Source organism: Epinephelus fuscoguttatus, linkage group LG8 (assembly GCF_011397635.1).
Source record: "Epinephelus fuscoguttatus linkage group LG8, E.fuscoguttatus.final_Chr_v1".
Lineage (NCBI taxonomy): Eukaryota > Metazoa > Chordata > Actinopteri > Perciformes > Serranidae > Epinephelus > Epinephelus fuscoguttatus.
The window spans coordinates 34,895,088-34,911,457 of NC_064759.1; the positions used below are offsets into that span (position 1 = coordinate 34,895,088).

A 16,370-nucleotide genomic window follows, 5' to 3' on the forward strand; every position below is an offset into this window, starting at 1 on the left:
TGTTCATTTAAGCATCGGTCATCCAGATTTTAGTTGCTTTTTTTAAGTGACTTCTTTTTTCATTATCACACAATAGTGGTTACTTTTAAGAAATTAAAGGCCTACTACAAGTGTGTTTTGAAAATGCCATGTCATAGTCTTGGCCACTGCAGTATACACCCACAATGCACTGCCTCCCACTGTCTTGATGAGGCTGTATTGTTTTCCTCACCTCCGATCCTGGCATTGAAGGCGATGCCCACACCGCAGTAGGAGTTGTTGGCCTCCATGGCAACTACCCCTGCACATCGGGTACCGTGACTGAAACAGAGGGGGAAGATGTTAGCCACTTACTGAGACTGAATATGCAGAGATGTGAGTTTTCCTTTTTGTTGGATGTGTTGACCTGAGCACACCCCAAATTAAGCCTGGGCAGACAATTACATACAGTGCAGCCTGCAAATTCAGACTGGTGGTTCAGACAAACACCAAGATATTGGAGACTGCAGCTGAAACCAAGGAAAGCTTTCTGCAGCTGATTTTCTGTTCATACACAGCACTGACACCGTAATATTTCTTGACTTGACACCACATGTATGTAGCTGTTTGCATTTACTACATTTTCGAAATATGTTAAACATATTTACAGTAATAAACCAGTAATATTATAATGAGTGTATAATATCCTTCAGTGGGCTAACTGACCATTTGTTAAGCATACTGCTACAGTTAGGCTTGTTAAAGCAGGGGTGCAGAACTTCTACCACCCTCCTTTGTCAGTGACAATAAGTACATAAGCACTGTTGACGCATGCAGGTGAGCCCGCTGCATCTCTTCCGCCCCCTGGAACGCTCTCTTCAAGTAATTTTTTTATTTTTACTTTAATCCTTTCTCTTACCACAATATTCCTCTTACCAAATATGTTTGTTTTTTTGTTGTTATTTTATGGAGAATCCACTCCACAAACTTTTCTTGGACGCTTCTTAGGATTTCCCGCCTCCACCCACACTAGCTACAGCTCCGTCTCTATGGTCTTTCCCCTTCCTTTAAAAAAAAAAAAACCCAACTATTTCTATCATACATGGTATGGGATGAGACATCAGAGTCATGCACATACCTATGATGCACTGAGAAAACAAAATAAATGCAGTTCCGATAGAAAAATAAAACTAAAACAAATGTAACCTAAAATTTAAAAAATAACCTCTCCTCCCTTTCACTCTGACTGGTTGATTTAAAACGAATCACTTCCAGTGTGCCTGCTCGAGAAAGTTGCCACAGGCACCACAACTCCAGTGTACTGTGAAATACAGTACAGAGAGCTTTCCCACAAAGTGATAGACTTTATCAGCATTGTGGGAACTTGTTTGGCAGTAGCTTGAATGTAACAGACTTTCATTTATGTGTAAAAATCCGGCACCCTAGCTTTTCTTTCAAGTTTAAGTTAAGTTTAAGTTTATTTACTTTATTAATCCCCCTGAGGGGAAATTCAATGTTTTCACTCTTGCTTGTCAATTACACACAGGTCCGAAAGACACACACATGCACAAACAGGACCTATACATGCAAAAAGTGGAGAGATGTCAGAGTGAGGGGGCTGCCCTTGGTGAGGTGCCCCGAGCGGTTGGGGGGTTTGGTGCCTTGCTCAAGGGCACCTTGGCAGTGGAGGTGAACTGGCACCTTTCCAGCCACCAGTCCACACTCCATATTTTGGTCCGGACGGGGGCTCCAACAGGCAACCCTCCGGTTCCCAACCCAAGTCCCTATGGACTGAGCTACTGCCGCAGTTTACAGTGACAACAGTGGCAGATTTACCACTGAAAATTATTATTAATTTTTGGAACAGTTTGGTCCTTGACTTCAGACAGAGATAGGCAAAAGCGGCCTTTCTAGATTATATCATCTATTGTACAGCTACACAGGTAATTATGCTAACATCACATCCATGAGTTGACTAAAAACGTTTTCAAGCTGACTCGTTTTCAAAGGAAAATTATGTAAAATGTGCCGTAAATATTAGGGCTGTGACAATAACCGCATCACTGCAATACTGCGGTCACATGATGCCTACCGCGGTGAAGAGGTCATCACCGCAAAAAAAAAAAAAAAAAAAAGCTGATTCATCAAGGCGGATCTAGTTCCCAAGCCAAATGTTAAAAGAATACTCAGACAGTTTGGGAGTCATGCCCTTTCGCTATCTTTTTCATATTGAGACAACATGATGGATATCGTTTTTGTGTCTGTACGTCCAGTGGCTGGGTCTCAGCGGCTAGCACTGGGGTCAGTAACGTTACGTCCTGCGCTGTGATCCACGGAGGGATACACTAGTGAGCAGGCACAGGCACAGACATAGCCTGTAAACAAAACTCAGCTGTTTATTTAGCCTAGCGATATCTCCCGACTATAGTCGCTACAATGGATGACTTTGAACGCGATTTTGAGGAGTTTCTTGTAGCGGACACAGACCCAGAGCCATACCTGTTTATTACCTAAAACACACCTAATTATTTTTCCTCAAAGTCAACCTGAGATTCTCAGGTTCACAATGACATTATTCGACTTCATATGTGGAGCTTTTAATGTAAAATGGTGATCAAAGAGATGGGCAGGATTTCTGTTTGTATTTGAAAAACATATTTCAATTTGAGTATTTTCAAAAATTCAAATGTAAGTTAAAACAAGATACATTAGAGTGGAATTATTTTGAGAGAGATTTTCTCAATGATTCATGAGACACACAACAAGACTGGGTCAAAATGTAGTAAATGGCTAGACTGTTTATGAAACACTAGAGGGCTTATATTTTAAAAACAAGGGCTTTTAATTTGAAACAGGATGTTGTGGCATTCACTCAGTCACAAACTCACAGATTTTTGCTCTAGCACTCTTGACCAGCTGTTGCGGTTTGTCCACAAACTCAATGTAAATACATGTTAAAATTAAGAACAATACACACAGACACAGTCAGACAGCAGAAGGGACCAGGGACCTTCATTCTCTAGAGCTGTACTCACTGATCATTTAACACAACTCTGCCCTCCCCAGCTCAGCTTTGTGATGGACGTCCCTGCAGGACTGGTGGAGGCTGCGCAGACATCAGCCAGTACTGGAGGCAAGTTATACTAATCATGATAGCTTGTAAAACGTCCTATTGGTGTTAGTTAATAGGCCCAACTGAGAAACTGGTCAACCTCTAGTTTGCACCTTACATTAGAGCAGCTAAATACACCATTTAATCCACTTCTATCACATTTTCTCTTGCAGAAACACAGGACAACAGTCATTACCTATTCTCCTCATCTCTGACAGGCATGGGATCATGGGACAGACCGTGTGAAGCACGCAGGTCAAAACTTCCGAGGGCCTCCTGTAATCCAGACAGAAAACAAATGGAACACGGTGTAACACCCAACGCAAAACATCAGAGCGACATGACAGGAAATGAAGGAATCCTGTGAAAAGTCTTGATATTGGCACTTGAATTAGTCTGTCAACATTTTTCTCCTGACTGACGGCAATCACTGTCACTGAGGAGATGCCTGTGACTGTGTCTGTGTGGTTTATGCGTGCCTCATAAAAGTGAGCATGTTTGAATGACTTGTTTGCCAGTGTATATAGGCATAACAGGAGGAGGATGTCTTGGCAGCAAACCGTACAAGAGCAATTATGTATCTCTCTCCAGCCAGGCTTATCCATGCCAGACAATCTGCTCTGACAAAGTACAAGTTGGCCTGTGTGCTTCAAACTGCCTATAGGATTATAAATGACAAGGCAGGAGCAAACAACACTGCCACTCCACATATGCTTTATGGCTAGCCGGTGTAACACCAGCCTAACAGAATAAAACAGCTTTATGACTATATGAGGGTTTTATTGTCTCAGGTTTTAACTAATAGAGAAGTTGGGCCGTTTAAGAGAAAGTCAATACTCAGATTTCAGTCTAATGAAAACCCAGGAATGTTTGTGTAAACAAACAGCACTGATGGAAAACTATAACCTTATAAAAAGACTGCAGAAATTACATTGCACACCCATCCCTGAGATCCACTTGGCTGAGATCACTAGAATGACAACATTTTACTGCCCAGCTGAAAGGTCCAGTGTGTAGGATTCAGGGGCATATATTGGCAGAGATGGAACAGAATATGATAAATACGTGTTCTTTAGTGTATAATCTGATGACAAAAACAATCATTGTATTTTCATTACCTTAGATTAAGCTGTTTATATCTATGTAGGGAGCAGGTACTCGTCCACCATGTTGCACTGCCAGACAGACAGACAAACCGACCATTGGCTTTAAATAGAGTCATTCGCAGTTTTACACCAGCTGCCATAGTTTAAGGCCCCTATGCGATGAGCAGCGCAAAAAAACCCATTGATTTTTAAATGTGAAACTGTTTATTTCATGTTTTTACTAATTTTAATCACCGGGTCCATTTGTTTTGGAGAGCAAGAGACCTCTGCGGATATTTTGGCTTCCATAAGAACCATGTGAATGTCTGGATCAGAAAAAAGGTGAGCATGCATTACGAGGTGCTAGGTTAGTGGCAAAGCTGTAATGCGCTGAACAGCATTGGGAAAACACTGATTTATAATGTAAAACTGTTTTATTCAGTGTTTTTACTGTTTAAATTGACAGGGTTTATGTGTTTTCAAAAGGAGGAGACCTCTGCAGAAAATTTGGCTCCTTATAAAAACCTCCTCAACATCTGGATCTTAAGTTATCAGAGAAAAAATGTGAGCAGACATTAGCAGGTTCTGGGCCAGCACCTCGGTTTGCAGTGTAGGAGAAACATTGACATGTATCGCAAAACTGCTTTATTTAGTGTTTTTGCCTTATTTTTAAGGTCCGATTGTTTTGGAGAGGAAGAGACCTCATCGAATAATTCAGCTCCCAGAAAAACCTCCTGAACAATGAACCAGCAGATTGCTGAACAATGAGCCTGCAGATTGCAACCAGTTTCAGCTGGTTGCAATCTGCAGGCCTCACCGCTAGATGCAACTTAATCCTACACACTGTTCCTTTCAATAAGATATGGTAGATATCAGTTATTGTTGGAAAATCTCAATTTGAGTTGACTTACAAAATTTTTCTTCAGGTCCTTGTTTGTGTGATCCACCCCTGAGGATGACAAAAAAGAAAACGTAATAAATGAGTCAAAATCAAACTGTGATCAGGGTATTTAATACTGAGAGGAGACATCTGATGCTCTGGACAAAGAAGTTAAAGAAATCAACTGCACATTTTGATGTTTTGGTATGTCAGAGCATGCCTAAGTGCACTCATTGTTTCATTATTTTCTGTGGAGCCATGTAAGAGCTGTTTCAAGTCATTTGTGGTAGACAGGTTATTAAAACTTTGAAATTTTGAGTACCCTGCTAATTGGTGTAATTAATTTGCCAACGGTGAAGTTTTGTCAAGATCCAGGCTTTGCTGCATGAGGCACTGCACATGACTGATGGATGAGTGAATGAACAAATGGGCACCGAATAATCTCTCGTCCCTCAAATTTCAAATGTATTCATTTTGCCATTTTTTCCCTTCTTTCCTTCAGTCTGCACCTTTCCCTGCATCTTTCTTTTATCATCCTCTCTTTCCACATCAGTTGCCTTTCTTTCACTTGCCCCCTCGCCGTCCTCCCCCTCTCCTCACCCCGACCACCACCCCCTCCTCCTCCTCCTCCTGCATCTCTGCTGCATCAGGGCTCCTGTGGTCTCAGTGAGAGACAAACGAATGAGGGCCCCAGGAGGGCCGCGCCTGCTCTGCCAGACATCACTCACTCTCTCTCTCTCTCTCTCTCTCTCTCTCAATCACACACACACACACACACACACACACACACACACACACACGGGACCTGCCAGCCTTTGTCCCATGCAGGCAGTGCCTCCGGGTTGTCATGGTAACTTGCAGTCGGTTTTGCCGTTGAGGCCTGATTGTGTTGAGCTCAGGCGGGATGGAGCCCTGGGTGGGTGAAGCCTCATTGGAGCCTGCCATGCCATGCCATGCTGTGCCATACCATGCCAGGTCAACCTGCTACGTCCTCTACATAACCACTAATGCTTTATTCTTTCCTTGTCCACCACTCTGGATCTTCCTCTTTACATGCGATTTGTTTTACATTCTCTTTCTCTCTGTGTGTTTTTACCCTGGTTGGCGCTACTGATGCCCTGGGTCTCTCTGACAGTGAAATATATTTTTATTTCCTTGGATAAATCCAGAATTTTATGAGTGTTAAAGTTGCATTCGTTCAACTGCTTTCATCCACATCTCAAGATCTCCATCCACAGATGCAGTTCAGATTTAAGGTTATTTTGTCAAACAACTGCATTTTACTGTATGCTTATAGCAAGTGTGGCTGAGTACAAGAAAAATGTAGCACCAGTTGATACTGAGCGTTTTCATAGATTTTTAGTTTCTTATTCTCAAGGGAACAAGAGAGAGGGCTCTCTGGCCAACTTTCCTCCTTGCCTGAGCCAAGTTGGATTTCCACACTGAACACAAGGCCAAGCGAGGATGCTGAGCAGGTTTTTTGCATACTTTTGATTTAAAGAGGTATATCAAGTGATGCTGCGCTATGGGCCAACATGATGTCTTCATATGGAATTCAAGTGATTCATTAAAGAGTTATGAAATGTCAGATATCTTTTCCAAATGCCCCCTCATGCTTATCTGTTTTCCTTTATAATCTTCCAGCTTCATCATCAGTGAAATCAGGAGACTCTCTTATATTCCTCTGCTCCAACTCCATCGCTTTACTCCAGGATTTGTCCTTTTCAGTTCAGAATCTCCAAGCCTTAATTCTCTATGAAGCTACTCTGTATTTTTTTTAATGTATTTATGTATTTATGAAACTATGCACAACAAAATAGTCACTTAAACGCGAAGACATCCCCCCGATATTTGAGAAAAACATAATACTGTTGAAAAGCAAATGGACATCAGAGGTTTTTGGTGAATAAACATACTCAAGCATATACCAGGGCCTAGATGTAAAAACAGTGTGAATGTGTAAAACCCATGTGTGCACCTACACATAAATTGGTTTTTACAAAAGAAAACTGTGCAGTGACAATGTACACACAACCTATAAGTAGTGCCGCAGTCACAACTATAGATATGCAAACAGATGTTTAAGGGCTTTTCTGTATCTATTTATGGCATTAGTGGGAGTGGAAATGAGGCACATGTATGTGTATGTGCGCCTGGTTTCAACATGACAAAGATTTATAAAACAGAAACATCCATACTTACTGCTTTATAAATTGGAGGAAGAGAATTCACATGCACATTTCTGTCTGTGTGTACACACAATTTTAGTGGTGAATCTCTATATGGTTTTACGTATCCGGTCCCAACTGTTGCTGACATTATACCCCCTTTTACGAAGCCTCTTTGAGACGGGAATTTCACAGCGTTATGCCACCTTGCTGTTCTGTATAAACGGTACAATCGCAGAACGGGGGTACAGAGTTGTGTCGCCTTTAAGCTGGCAGAAGAGGCAGCAACAGTAGTGAAACAACCTCTGTGTAAAAGGTACAGCTGGCAGTACAGGACCATCAACAGGATGGGTGTGAGGTTTACACAGTGAGTTAATTTGCAACACACACCGGGAGACTTTAAACGCAGCTGATAGCAGTTAGCAGCTAACTCAAAGAGGAAGAACTGCAGCTGAAAATGTCTGCAAATTGGGAAAACAATGAGGTCCAGGCATATAAAAGGGATGGTAAATGATTGTTATCTCCATGTTAATGCCATTGTTATTGTTTATAAAGACCTGCTAACTAGTATGTTTTATGTAACACTTGAGGTCAGTGCTGTTGTGTTACATGTCACGCCTCTTTTGCTTCCGTGATGCTGTCACGCTGTCTAAAATCACACTGGAGCTGTATAATGCCACTGATGTTTGATTCTGTGTAAAAATGCAAAGGTGGCATAAAGAAGGGAATTTGTAGCGGCCCTGTAGCACAATTTCTGTGTAAAAAGGGGCTTTTGGCTCAGGAACGCTGCATTTGACCAAAGTAATTCATGTGGTCTATGAATTACTATGATAATTTTTAAATCTATTAACAAAATGCCACTGAAGAAGGTTGATTGATTTACAAAGGATGGTTCATGCACATTACAAAAAAAAAAAACATATTTATTTTACTACCTGAATGGATAGGTAGGCCTACAACTAAGGGTGAGTGGGTGAATGTTTTTGTAATTTTGGTGAACTAACCCTTTAATGTTCCCCAGTAGCTACATGTAACAGTAAACGACAGTGAAAGCAAGTCTAATCACAAATTACTTCAAGGTTTTAAAGGAAAGAGTGCAACCTGAATATGACATTAAAACTCGTTTTGGAATGAGCATCTTTTTCAGTCTGGGTGAGGTTCCCCTTAGTACATAACTGCAGCTCTGTCAACAGTGGATCTCTGCTGTAACGTTAAAATAATTGCTTCTCTGCAGGAGGCAAAGGAGCCTGCTTTATTAAGAGTTCATCTTTGTTTCAACTAAGTTATGAAAAAGATGTCTTTGTGTGCATTTACACGTGTTGTTGTGCTTCTATGTATGTGAGTGAGAACCTGCCAGAACACAAAGACGACCACACCGAGTCACCTCAGCATTTAAAAGGTGACACTTTCCCGTCTGCAACTTTGTGATGGAGACATCTTTGGGAATTATTAACATCATGCTGCTTTGGAGGGAACAAGTAACAAGTGAGCAAACAGTGGTGGGGGGAGAAGGAACGGAGAGGCAACAGAGGCAGGGGAAGGATGATTGGACCCAAACCCCATTGGACTGACACTGTGTCACTCTGTTACTATGAGTATGAGTGTGTGACACCAGTGGCAATGGTAAGAGGAGGTGACTACTTTATAACCTTAAAATAAAGGGATCAATATGCAGTAAGTTGACAAAACAATGCAGGAAAAAAGGCAAATTACAGGCAGCACTAGAAAAAGTAGGTTTTAAGTTTAGTTCAGAACTGGTCACTGGAACTTCAAAGTATGTAGTAGGATAGAGACAAATCCAGCTTCTGTGTGTCTTGATAATTGATGCAGATACTTTAGAATGGGTTTATGTGTGCATATTTCATACACACACATAAGAGGGTTACAATTGTCTAACCCGTCTGAGATAAATGCACTTTTCAATTAACTTTTTAATATTAAGTTTCAGCCCCCTAACTCTCAAACCATTTTTTAGATTACAAAAGGCTGATAACTGATTTAATATGCCTACTAAAATTAAGATCTGACTCTGAGATGCCATCCATATTTCTGGCCTGATACACTGTGTCAATGCGACTATACAGTAGTCCACCTGTGAAAGAGAAACGTAGTTTTAAGTGTTGTCTGCATAAGTGTGAAATTTAATGTTATTGCTCTGAAAAATCTTGCTTTACTGCAGCATGTACGGGCGGAACAGAGAGGGACTATGTATTGATCCTTGTGGTACACCACAGCTGGTTGGTTTGATACACTGAAGAAGGCTTAGGCCGAAACGTTTGTTTGTTTGTTTGACCGACCGTCTGTTGCCCTAGTAAATTATACATTTTGACTTTTTTGTCTTTTGTGAGTGCTGTTGCCCTCAAGTTTTTTTTGGAATCATTCTGCAACTTGCACCCATTGTTTTAAAAATATTGGCGTTGTGCATCCTCCTTTCTTCAACTCCACAGGTGATGCCGACCTGCTTGGAAGATTGCAGTGCAGATTAAAAACAATGCTTTCTTGCAAATTTCTTGCAAATAGGACCTGCACCAGGACAGGATAATACCCAAGAGCCTAACTTGGTTTATCAACAAAACAGTGTGTTTAACTGTGTTAGAAGCAGCAGTGAGACATAATTATACCAGAACAAAAATTTTGTCAATGTTAGTTTTCATTCAAAGGTAATTCAGGACCTTAATGAGAAGCTGTTTCAGTACAATGATGGGGGCAAAATGCTGACTGGAGATTTGTCAAAATAGTATTTAAACTGATAAAGTTGTTGGTAGACAATTTTCTCGATTATTTTTGTAAATGTGATATGGGTCTGTAGTTGTTATATGACATGTCTGCCAATCTACGGAAGATCTCATTGGCTGGGCACATACATGAATTCATCTGCTTTTGCATGCTTCTCAGCAGTGGACAGATTTGAATTGGGATTGACACGTGCACAGCATGAGCACATGTGTGCTCAGAGGTGGTGTGTCGCAAGGGTCAATTTGAGCATCAAAACACTGCACCTTCAAGTATTTACAAGTATGATCTGAGTGGAAAAATGCATTCAGTCAGGTGCATTCACTCAGGTGGCACCATACTGCCATAAATACAGCCATAAACGCACTCCAACACAGTCCAAGGTCTTCTGAGTGTGAAAGTAGAAAGCTACGTCCCACAGTTAGATGAAACACTGTAGGTGGTGGAGCCAATGCAAAACCTTCCATGAATACAAATGCTTTGAACCTGGCTGACCCAGTCTAGATTGTGATTGTGCGGGTGTGTGTGTATGTGTATGTGTGTGTGTGTGTGTGTGTGTGTGTGTGTGTGCGCACGTTTGCTGCTCTGCATGTGTGTCAGCATTCAGCGGCAGCAGCTGCACTCTATCTCCTTGCTCCCGCAGCATTCACGCCGGTCTTCAGGGTCAAACACACACACAAATCAGCCACAGAGATGTGTCGGAGGCCATTTTGAGCCGACGGTGAGTCGTGCCTGAGCCGCCGCTGAGACAATGAGCCGACATCACTTCAGAGGAGGCCCCCGCTACACCTGGGGCCTCCCGGCTGGCTCTCGCCATTTAGCTCTCCTCTGTAGGAGTTACTGTACAAAAAAATAGCAAAACTCCTCATGCTTCCTTTGCTGCTCAAAGGTGGAGTAGGAGAAGGACTAAGACACATGAGGCAGGAAAGCCATAAAGAACTGATAACAATATTTCTGTAATGAAGCTGCACATGGCTGATAATTTGTCTTTGCAAGTGTGAAAAAGAAAAGGAAAGGTGTGTGTGTGTGTGTGTGTGTGTGTGTGTGTGTGTGTGTGTGTGTGTGTGTGTGTGTGTGTGTGTGTGAGAGAGAGAGAGAGAGAGAGAGAGAGAGAGAGAGAGAGAGAGAGAGAGAGAGAGAGTGCTGCAGAGAGACAGGGGTGTGTATCACCACCCGCCACGGGTGAGACTTCCTGGCCCTACACCTCCGTCTCATTAATCAGCTCGGTATTTAAGAAGGGCTGGAGTGAATACTTGCCTGTAATTAGCTGGCTTTGTCAAGGACGTGTGTGTCTGTGTGTTTGTGTGGGTTTAAAAAGTGAATGGCAAAGAGAGAGATCTTGGGGAGAAGACGGAGTTTGATGAGTGATACAGGGCGGACAAGGGTGTAGAGGGAGCGTGGGTGATGGAAAGCCTGGCGCAGGGAGAAGAGGAGAAGTGGACAGGAGTGAGAAGACAGAGAAGACAAGTTGGAGGAAGAAGAGAGATGGAGAAAATGACTGTTTAGAGTGGTGGGGGAGGTGAGAAAAAAATAAACGAGAGAAGGCATACAAGAGAAGACAGGAGGGAAATGACGGTGAGGAAAAGATGCAGGCAGACACATGGACAGAGCAGAGGGTATTTGGGGATGGAGAAGAGGTTGACTTCTAAAGTGGAACATTAGTATTCAAGTGGCACGCATTCGCCGCCCCCTCACCACACCCCGCTGCCCTGACTGCCCAGCGGCCAGCTCTCCTCCTGCGGTGGACCCAGACACGAAGCTAGAGGTGGCAGAGGAAGTGTGTGTGCATTGGGACTTAAGTTCATTGAAACGCTTCCTTCAATGGAGATCTCCACTTTAGAGAAATGTCTTTGTTTTTCTATGGTGTGTGGGTGTCAGTGTGCTTTCAGCTGTTACATTGCTGTTATTACCTCTGCAATTCATTATCAAAATTTTACCTGCGAGTTAAACATTTTCACTCAGCCAGCAAGCACAACTTATTTGTTGTTACACAACACAAGTGCAAATCTGTCAAGTGCCACACACCTACATACACAAATAATGATCCTGGAGGGCAGACACACACCAGAGCAAGAAAGTGAAGTCAGACTGATCTGTCAGGTTGACCATGGTGGCCAATGAATGAGCGCCTTGTTAGCGGCTTATTTATCGGCTCCGCTGTCTTTATGCACCGGGGGTCTGTTGTTGCCAGAGAAGCTCAACTCTTTGAAGTGTTAAATGTACTTTTGAATGTATACTGATGCCTTTATTTATGGGATATTGACCTGAAATGTTTATCAAATGATGCATTTCATTTATTACTGATTTTATGTCAATACACAAAAGTTGTTTGTGTTTGTGTGTGTGTGTTTTGTGTCCAGCAATACTGCCTCCACCTCAGCACAATGAAGGTGAATGAAATTTTACTTTAAAAATCCACTTTACTCTGGATAACTCACAAACCTCGACATAAACAGTGCATTTTACTGAAAGAAATATGCACAGACTGTTCCCAGCAATTGTTGTGGATTATACGGAGTAAATGAGATACTATTTCTGCAGAGAGGTGATCTTGTTGAATGTTTTCAAAATTTTCACAGCACTGAAAATGTTGAAAACATTCAACAAGAAAGAGTGCCCTTAACAAAATTCTCCTCACCTCCATTTTATCAGGCTGGAGGCAGAAATGTCAGAGATGGATCTTTCAAAACCAGGACAGACAAAATCAAGACTATCAGTATGGCTAGATGCCAATAGAGGTGAGCGAGAAAATGTGTTCATATTCATTTCATGTAACTACTGTCAGATTTTAAAGATTAAGGCTGACATGATTCACATTGTTTCCAAGTAGGGATATAAATCTTTAAAAAAAAAGTCAAAAATATACTATCATTAAAAAAGGTGAGTAATTTCCTAGAAGAGCTGGGTACTGGAGTTTTAGCAAACCAAACCGGGACTATTTTCAGCTGTGGAGTAATACTTGTTTGGTGCAAAAGTCAGATACGTGCATCAAAAATTTTACTTTATACTTTACGCCAAGAGAAAATTTGCCAAACTAACGGGTGCAAACAAAGTCTTATAATTATTACTTTACCCCTAATGTATGGGCACTTTCCTTCCTCTGATGCTCCTGTGTTATATTTGTTGCATGTGTAACTGCCACAGATAAATATGTTGACTTCTTCTGTGAGCTATTATCCCCTCTGCTGCTTCTGCTTGTAGCCATTGTGATGTTGAAAATCTTAAAAAATGAAAGGACAAGCAACAATACTGAACGTCAGTGCCAGAACTTAACGACACCACCCAGTGATATACAGTTGGCATTATTCAGCATGTCTAATAAGTTGTTAATTTTTCATGAAATGAACCACCCTCTGGGAAAAAAGGGGTGACTTTTTTCTCAGTGTTTGACATATCCACTGGTAATCCCATTCGTCTCCATCAGCATCACTCGACACACATCATGGTGTACGGCTCTCCATCTATTCAAATTCATAGCTCCGTGCTGCAGTGTCTATGTATATGACTTCCTTTTCTTCCTGCTTAACTACCTCCAACTCCTCCTCTGGTCTCCTCCACTGCTTTGCTCTCATTTGACTAATTATATTCACGGAGAACGGTGTTGACAAATTCATTTTGAAATCCATTAGTCCCGTGGCGTTGTTTAAACAATGTGCACGTTAATGTCCATTGCTTTAATACCCCTGATTCACATTCTAATAGCCGTCTGATAAATCAGGTTATCTGCGACACCTTCTACACGCCATGAAGAGCGGAAATTAGAGAATTATTAACTATCCGTGGTGTTCTGTCGTGTCCGGGTGTGTTAGGGAGAAGAGGAGAGGAGATGACAGAGCGGAGGAGGGAGAGAGAACGAGAGAGAGAGAAAACAGGGAGACAATGATGCACAGAGAGAGTGAGAGAGAGAGAGAGAGAGAGAGAGAGAGAGAGAGAGAGAGAGAGAAAGAGAGAGAGCAGAGAAATTAGAGAGATGGGTGAGGTTAAAAAGAGACCAGAGGGAAAAACAGAGTAAGAAAGAGATAATAAGGAACAATGAAGAGCAGCAAGACTAAGTGACAGTAAATCTATGAGACTAAGACAAACATTAAAGAAGAGGGACTGAGGGCAGAATATGGAAAAACATGCAGGAGGAAAACAAGTGGAGTGTCTACTTTAACCGCTTGTCCACTTCATCCCCACTTTTTACATATAAACTCAATACTACAGTATACAACCTTATGAAATGCTGTACAAACTGGACACTAAATATAAATCACAGGTGAGTTTGCATCAGAGCTGAAGCAAATAAATGGATTTGCAAACATCCACAGGAAAAATGGAAAGGCTTCCAACATTTGTGTTATGCATTTTCCATGTTATTAATTATGAAATAAGCATTTAAGCATTACATTTACTAAAACACTTCACTTCAATTTTGAGGTTAGGCTTCTTATAGTTTACATGAATATTTCCATTTTTGCTACTTTATACCTGATGGCTCCATATCTTGGCGGGAATATTGCACTTTTCATTCTACTACATTTATTTGATCACTAGTTATTTACTAGTTATTTTGCATATTCATATTATTGATACAAAATATAAATCAAGTAATAAATATTAATGTATTATTATAGATTAACCTACCCAGCAGTATATAAGGTCATTAAATGTAGCTCCTCCTTTACCACCACACATTAAAGTGATGAACACATTAATGTGTCAGTTAATACAATCCAATAACATGGTATACATATACAGTATTATTTCAATAGCATAATGAGTACTTCTACTTTTGGTACTATAAGTATATTTTGCTTCCACCCTTGTAGTTTTACTTTAGTAAAAATTTGAATGCAGAACCTTTACTTTTGACAGAGTATTCCTACACTGTGGTTTTGCTACTTTGACGTAAGTAGAATGTCTAAATACTTTGTCAACCACTGACTGTATGTCAAATACACACCTGTATACCTGTGTATACTGTGTCTATCCCTCCATCCCTCCATCCCTCCATCCATCCATGGATCTATCCTCTACTGTAGCCATTCATCCCTAGTCTTAGTCATGGGCTATTATGTCTGTAATAGGGAATGGGGTAATACACCATTTTATTGCTGAACATGATAAAACACTCACAATAACCTGATCAAGGTAAATTTCCATTATTGGGATAATCATGAAAATCATATCAAAAAGCACCTAAAGAGACTGCTGGGCAACCAGCAATAAAAAAGAGTGAATATACAAGTCGCATATGTATCAGTCTCAAAGAACGCAAGAGATCTTAATCAAGCATTTACATACTTTTTAAGATTGTTTAATTGTTTTTCAATAAAAAGGATGACCACTAAAAAAAGTGTCCTATCTGTCATGCAATAAAAATATCTGTTTCTGCTTCTTTCTGATGAGTGGCAGGTTAATATTGTGAATCGTAATTATTTGGCCAGGATAATCGTTGCATGATATTTTCATACTGTCCCATGCCTGGTCTGTAATAATAGATTCATCATGTCCCTTAAGTGCTCATGCTCAAACCCAGGTTGTAATGCTTAGGAGGCTCCCAAAAACATTTTCTATTAAGTGTGTGCATTTTTGCAATATTTGGAATACGGTCAAAAAAAGTCACTGTAACCAGGCAATCAGACTGCAATCATCACTGCATTAAAATAATGCAAAAGGACTCCATTCTTTCAGGTATTTTGTGAAAAATACTACACACTAGCATTTAGTATGGGAAAGGATTTTCCAACTCTGGAAGGTTTTCACAGTGACAGTTGTTTTTCTTTAATCGTGGCAACCAGCAGAATTACATGTATTTGATTTGCCAACTCAATGCTTTACCAAATGAAGTTACATTGCATTCCTGGATTGTTTTGACAGTCTCCTGCATTGGCATGCCCACAGCGCCAACCCAGTGGTGTCACTGAAATGAATGAGGGGGCTGCATTTTTTTTCCCCACAGTGATAATGTCTGTTTGAACACCTTAATTTACAGAAATACTTGGATGAAAAGAATATATATATATATATATGTATATGAACAAGTCCTGCCTCTCCATGCTTGTTCCTCCTCCTTACTGAGTGGATCAACCTCCTTATATGAACTTTCTTTAAATTCCCACTCCCTCCTCCATCTACTTTTGCGCTTCCAACTCCACTTTCACCTCCTCCCTCCTCCTCTCTCTTGCCCCCGTCTCCAACCAAATCCTGGCTGCCTCTCCTACTCTTCCTCCCTCCTCCTTTCTCCTTCTCTCAACACCCGCTGAACAGAAAGAGAGAGTCTGTTAGTGTCAGTAGCCCTGCCTGTGGTGTCTGGTGGAGTGTGTGGATTAGACACATAGGCCTGATTAGCTGCTTGTTTACCGACCAGCACCACCACTATCACGACCACGGGGCTTCAAGGGCAACACCAGTGGATCATCTCCCCACACAGAACACAGCTAACAGACACA

General features: G+C 41.2%; 1 protein-coding gene across 1 annotated transcript in view; it reads right to left on the reverse strand.

Annotated features, from left to right (window-relative positions):
- Window positions 1-16,370, reverse strand: part of LOC125893281 (proprotein convertase subtilisin/kexin type 4-like) — a 207,295-nt gene that overhangs the window by 89,801 nt on the left and 101,124 nt on the right. Inside the window, exons 7-9 of the mRNA XM_049583852.1 lie at window positions 5,067-5,104; window positions 3,267-3,346; window positions 212-300 (exon numbers count right to left, since the gene is read on the reverse strand). Coding sequence (XP_049439809.1) covers window positions 212-300; window positions 3,267-3,346; window positions 5,067-5,104 — 207 coding nt within the window. The remainder of the gene's footprint in view (window positions 1-211; window positions 301-3,266; window positions 3,347-5,066; window positions 5,105-16,370) is intronic.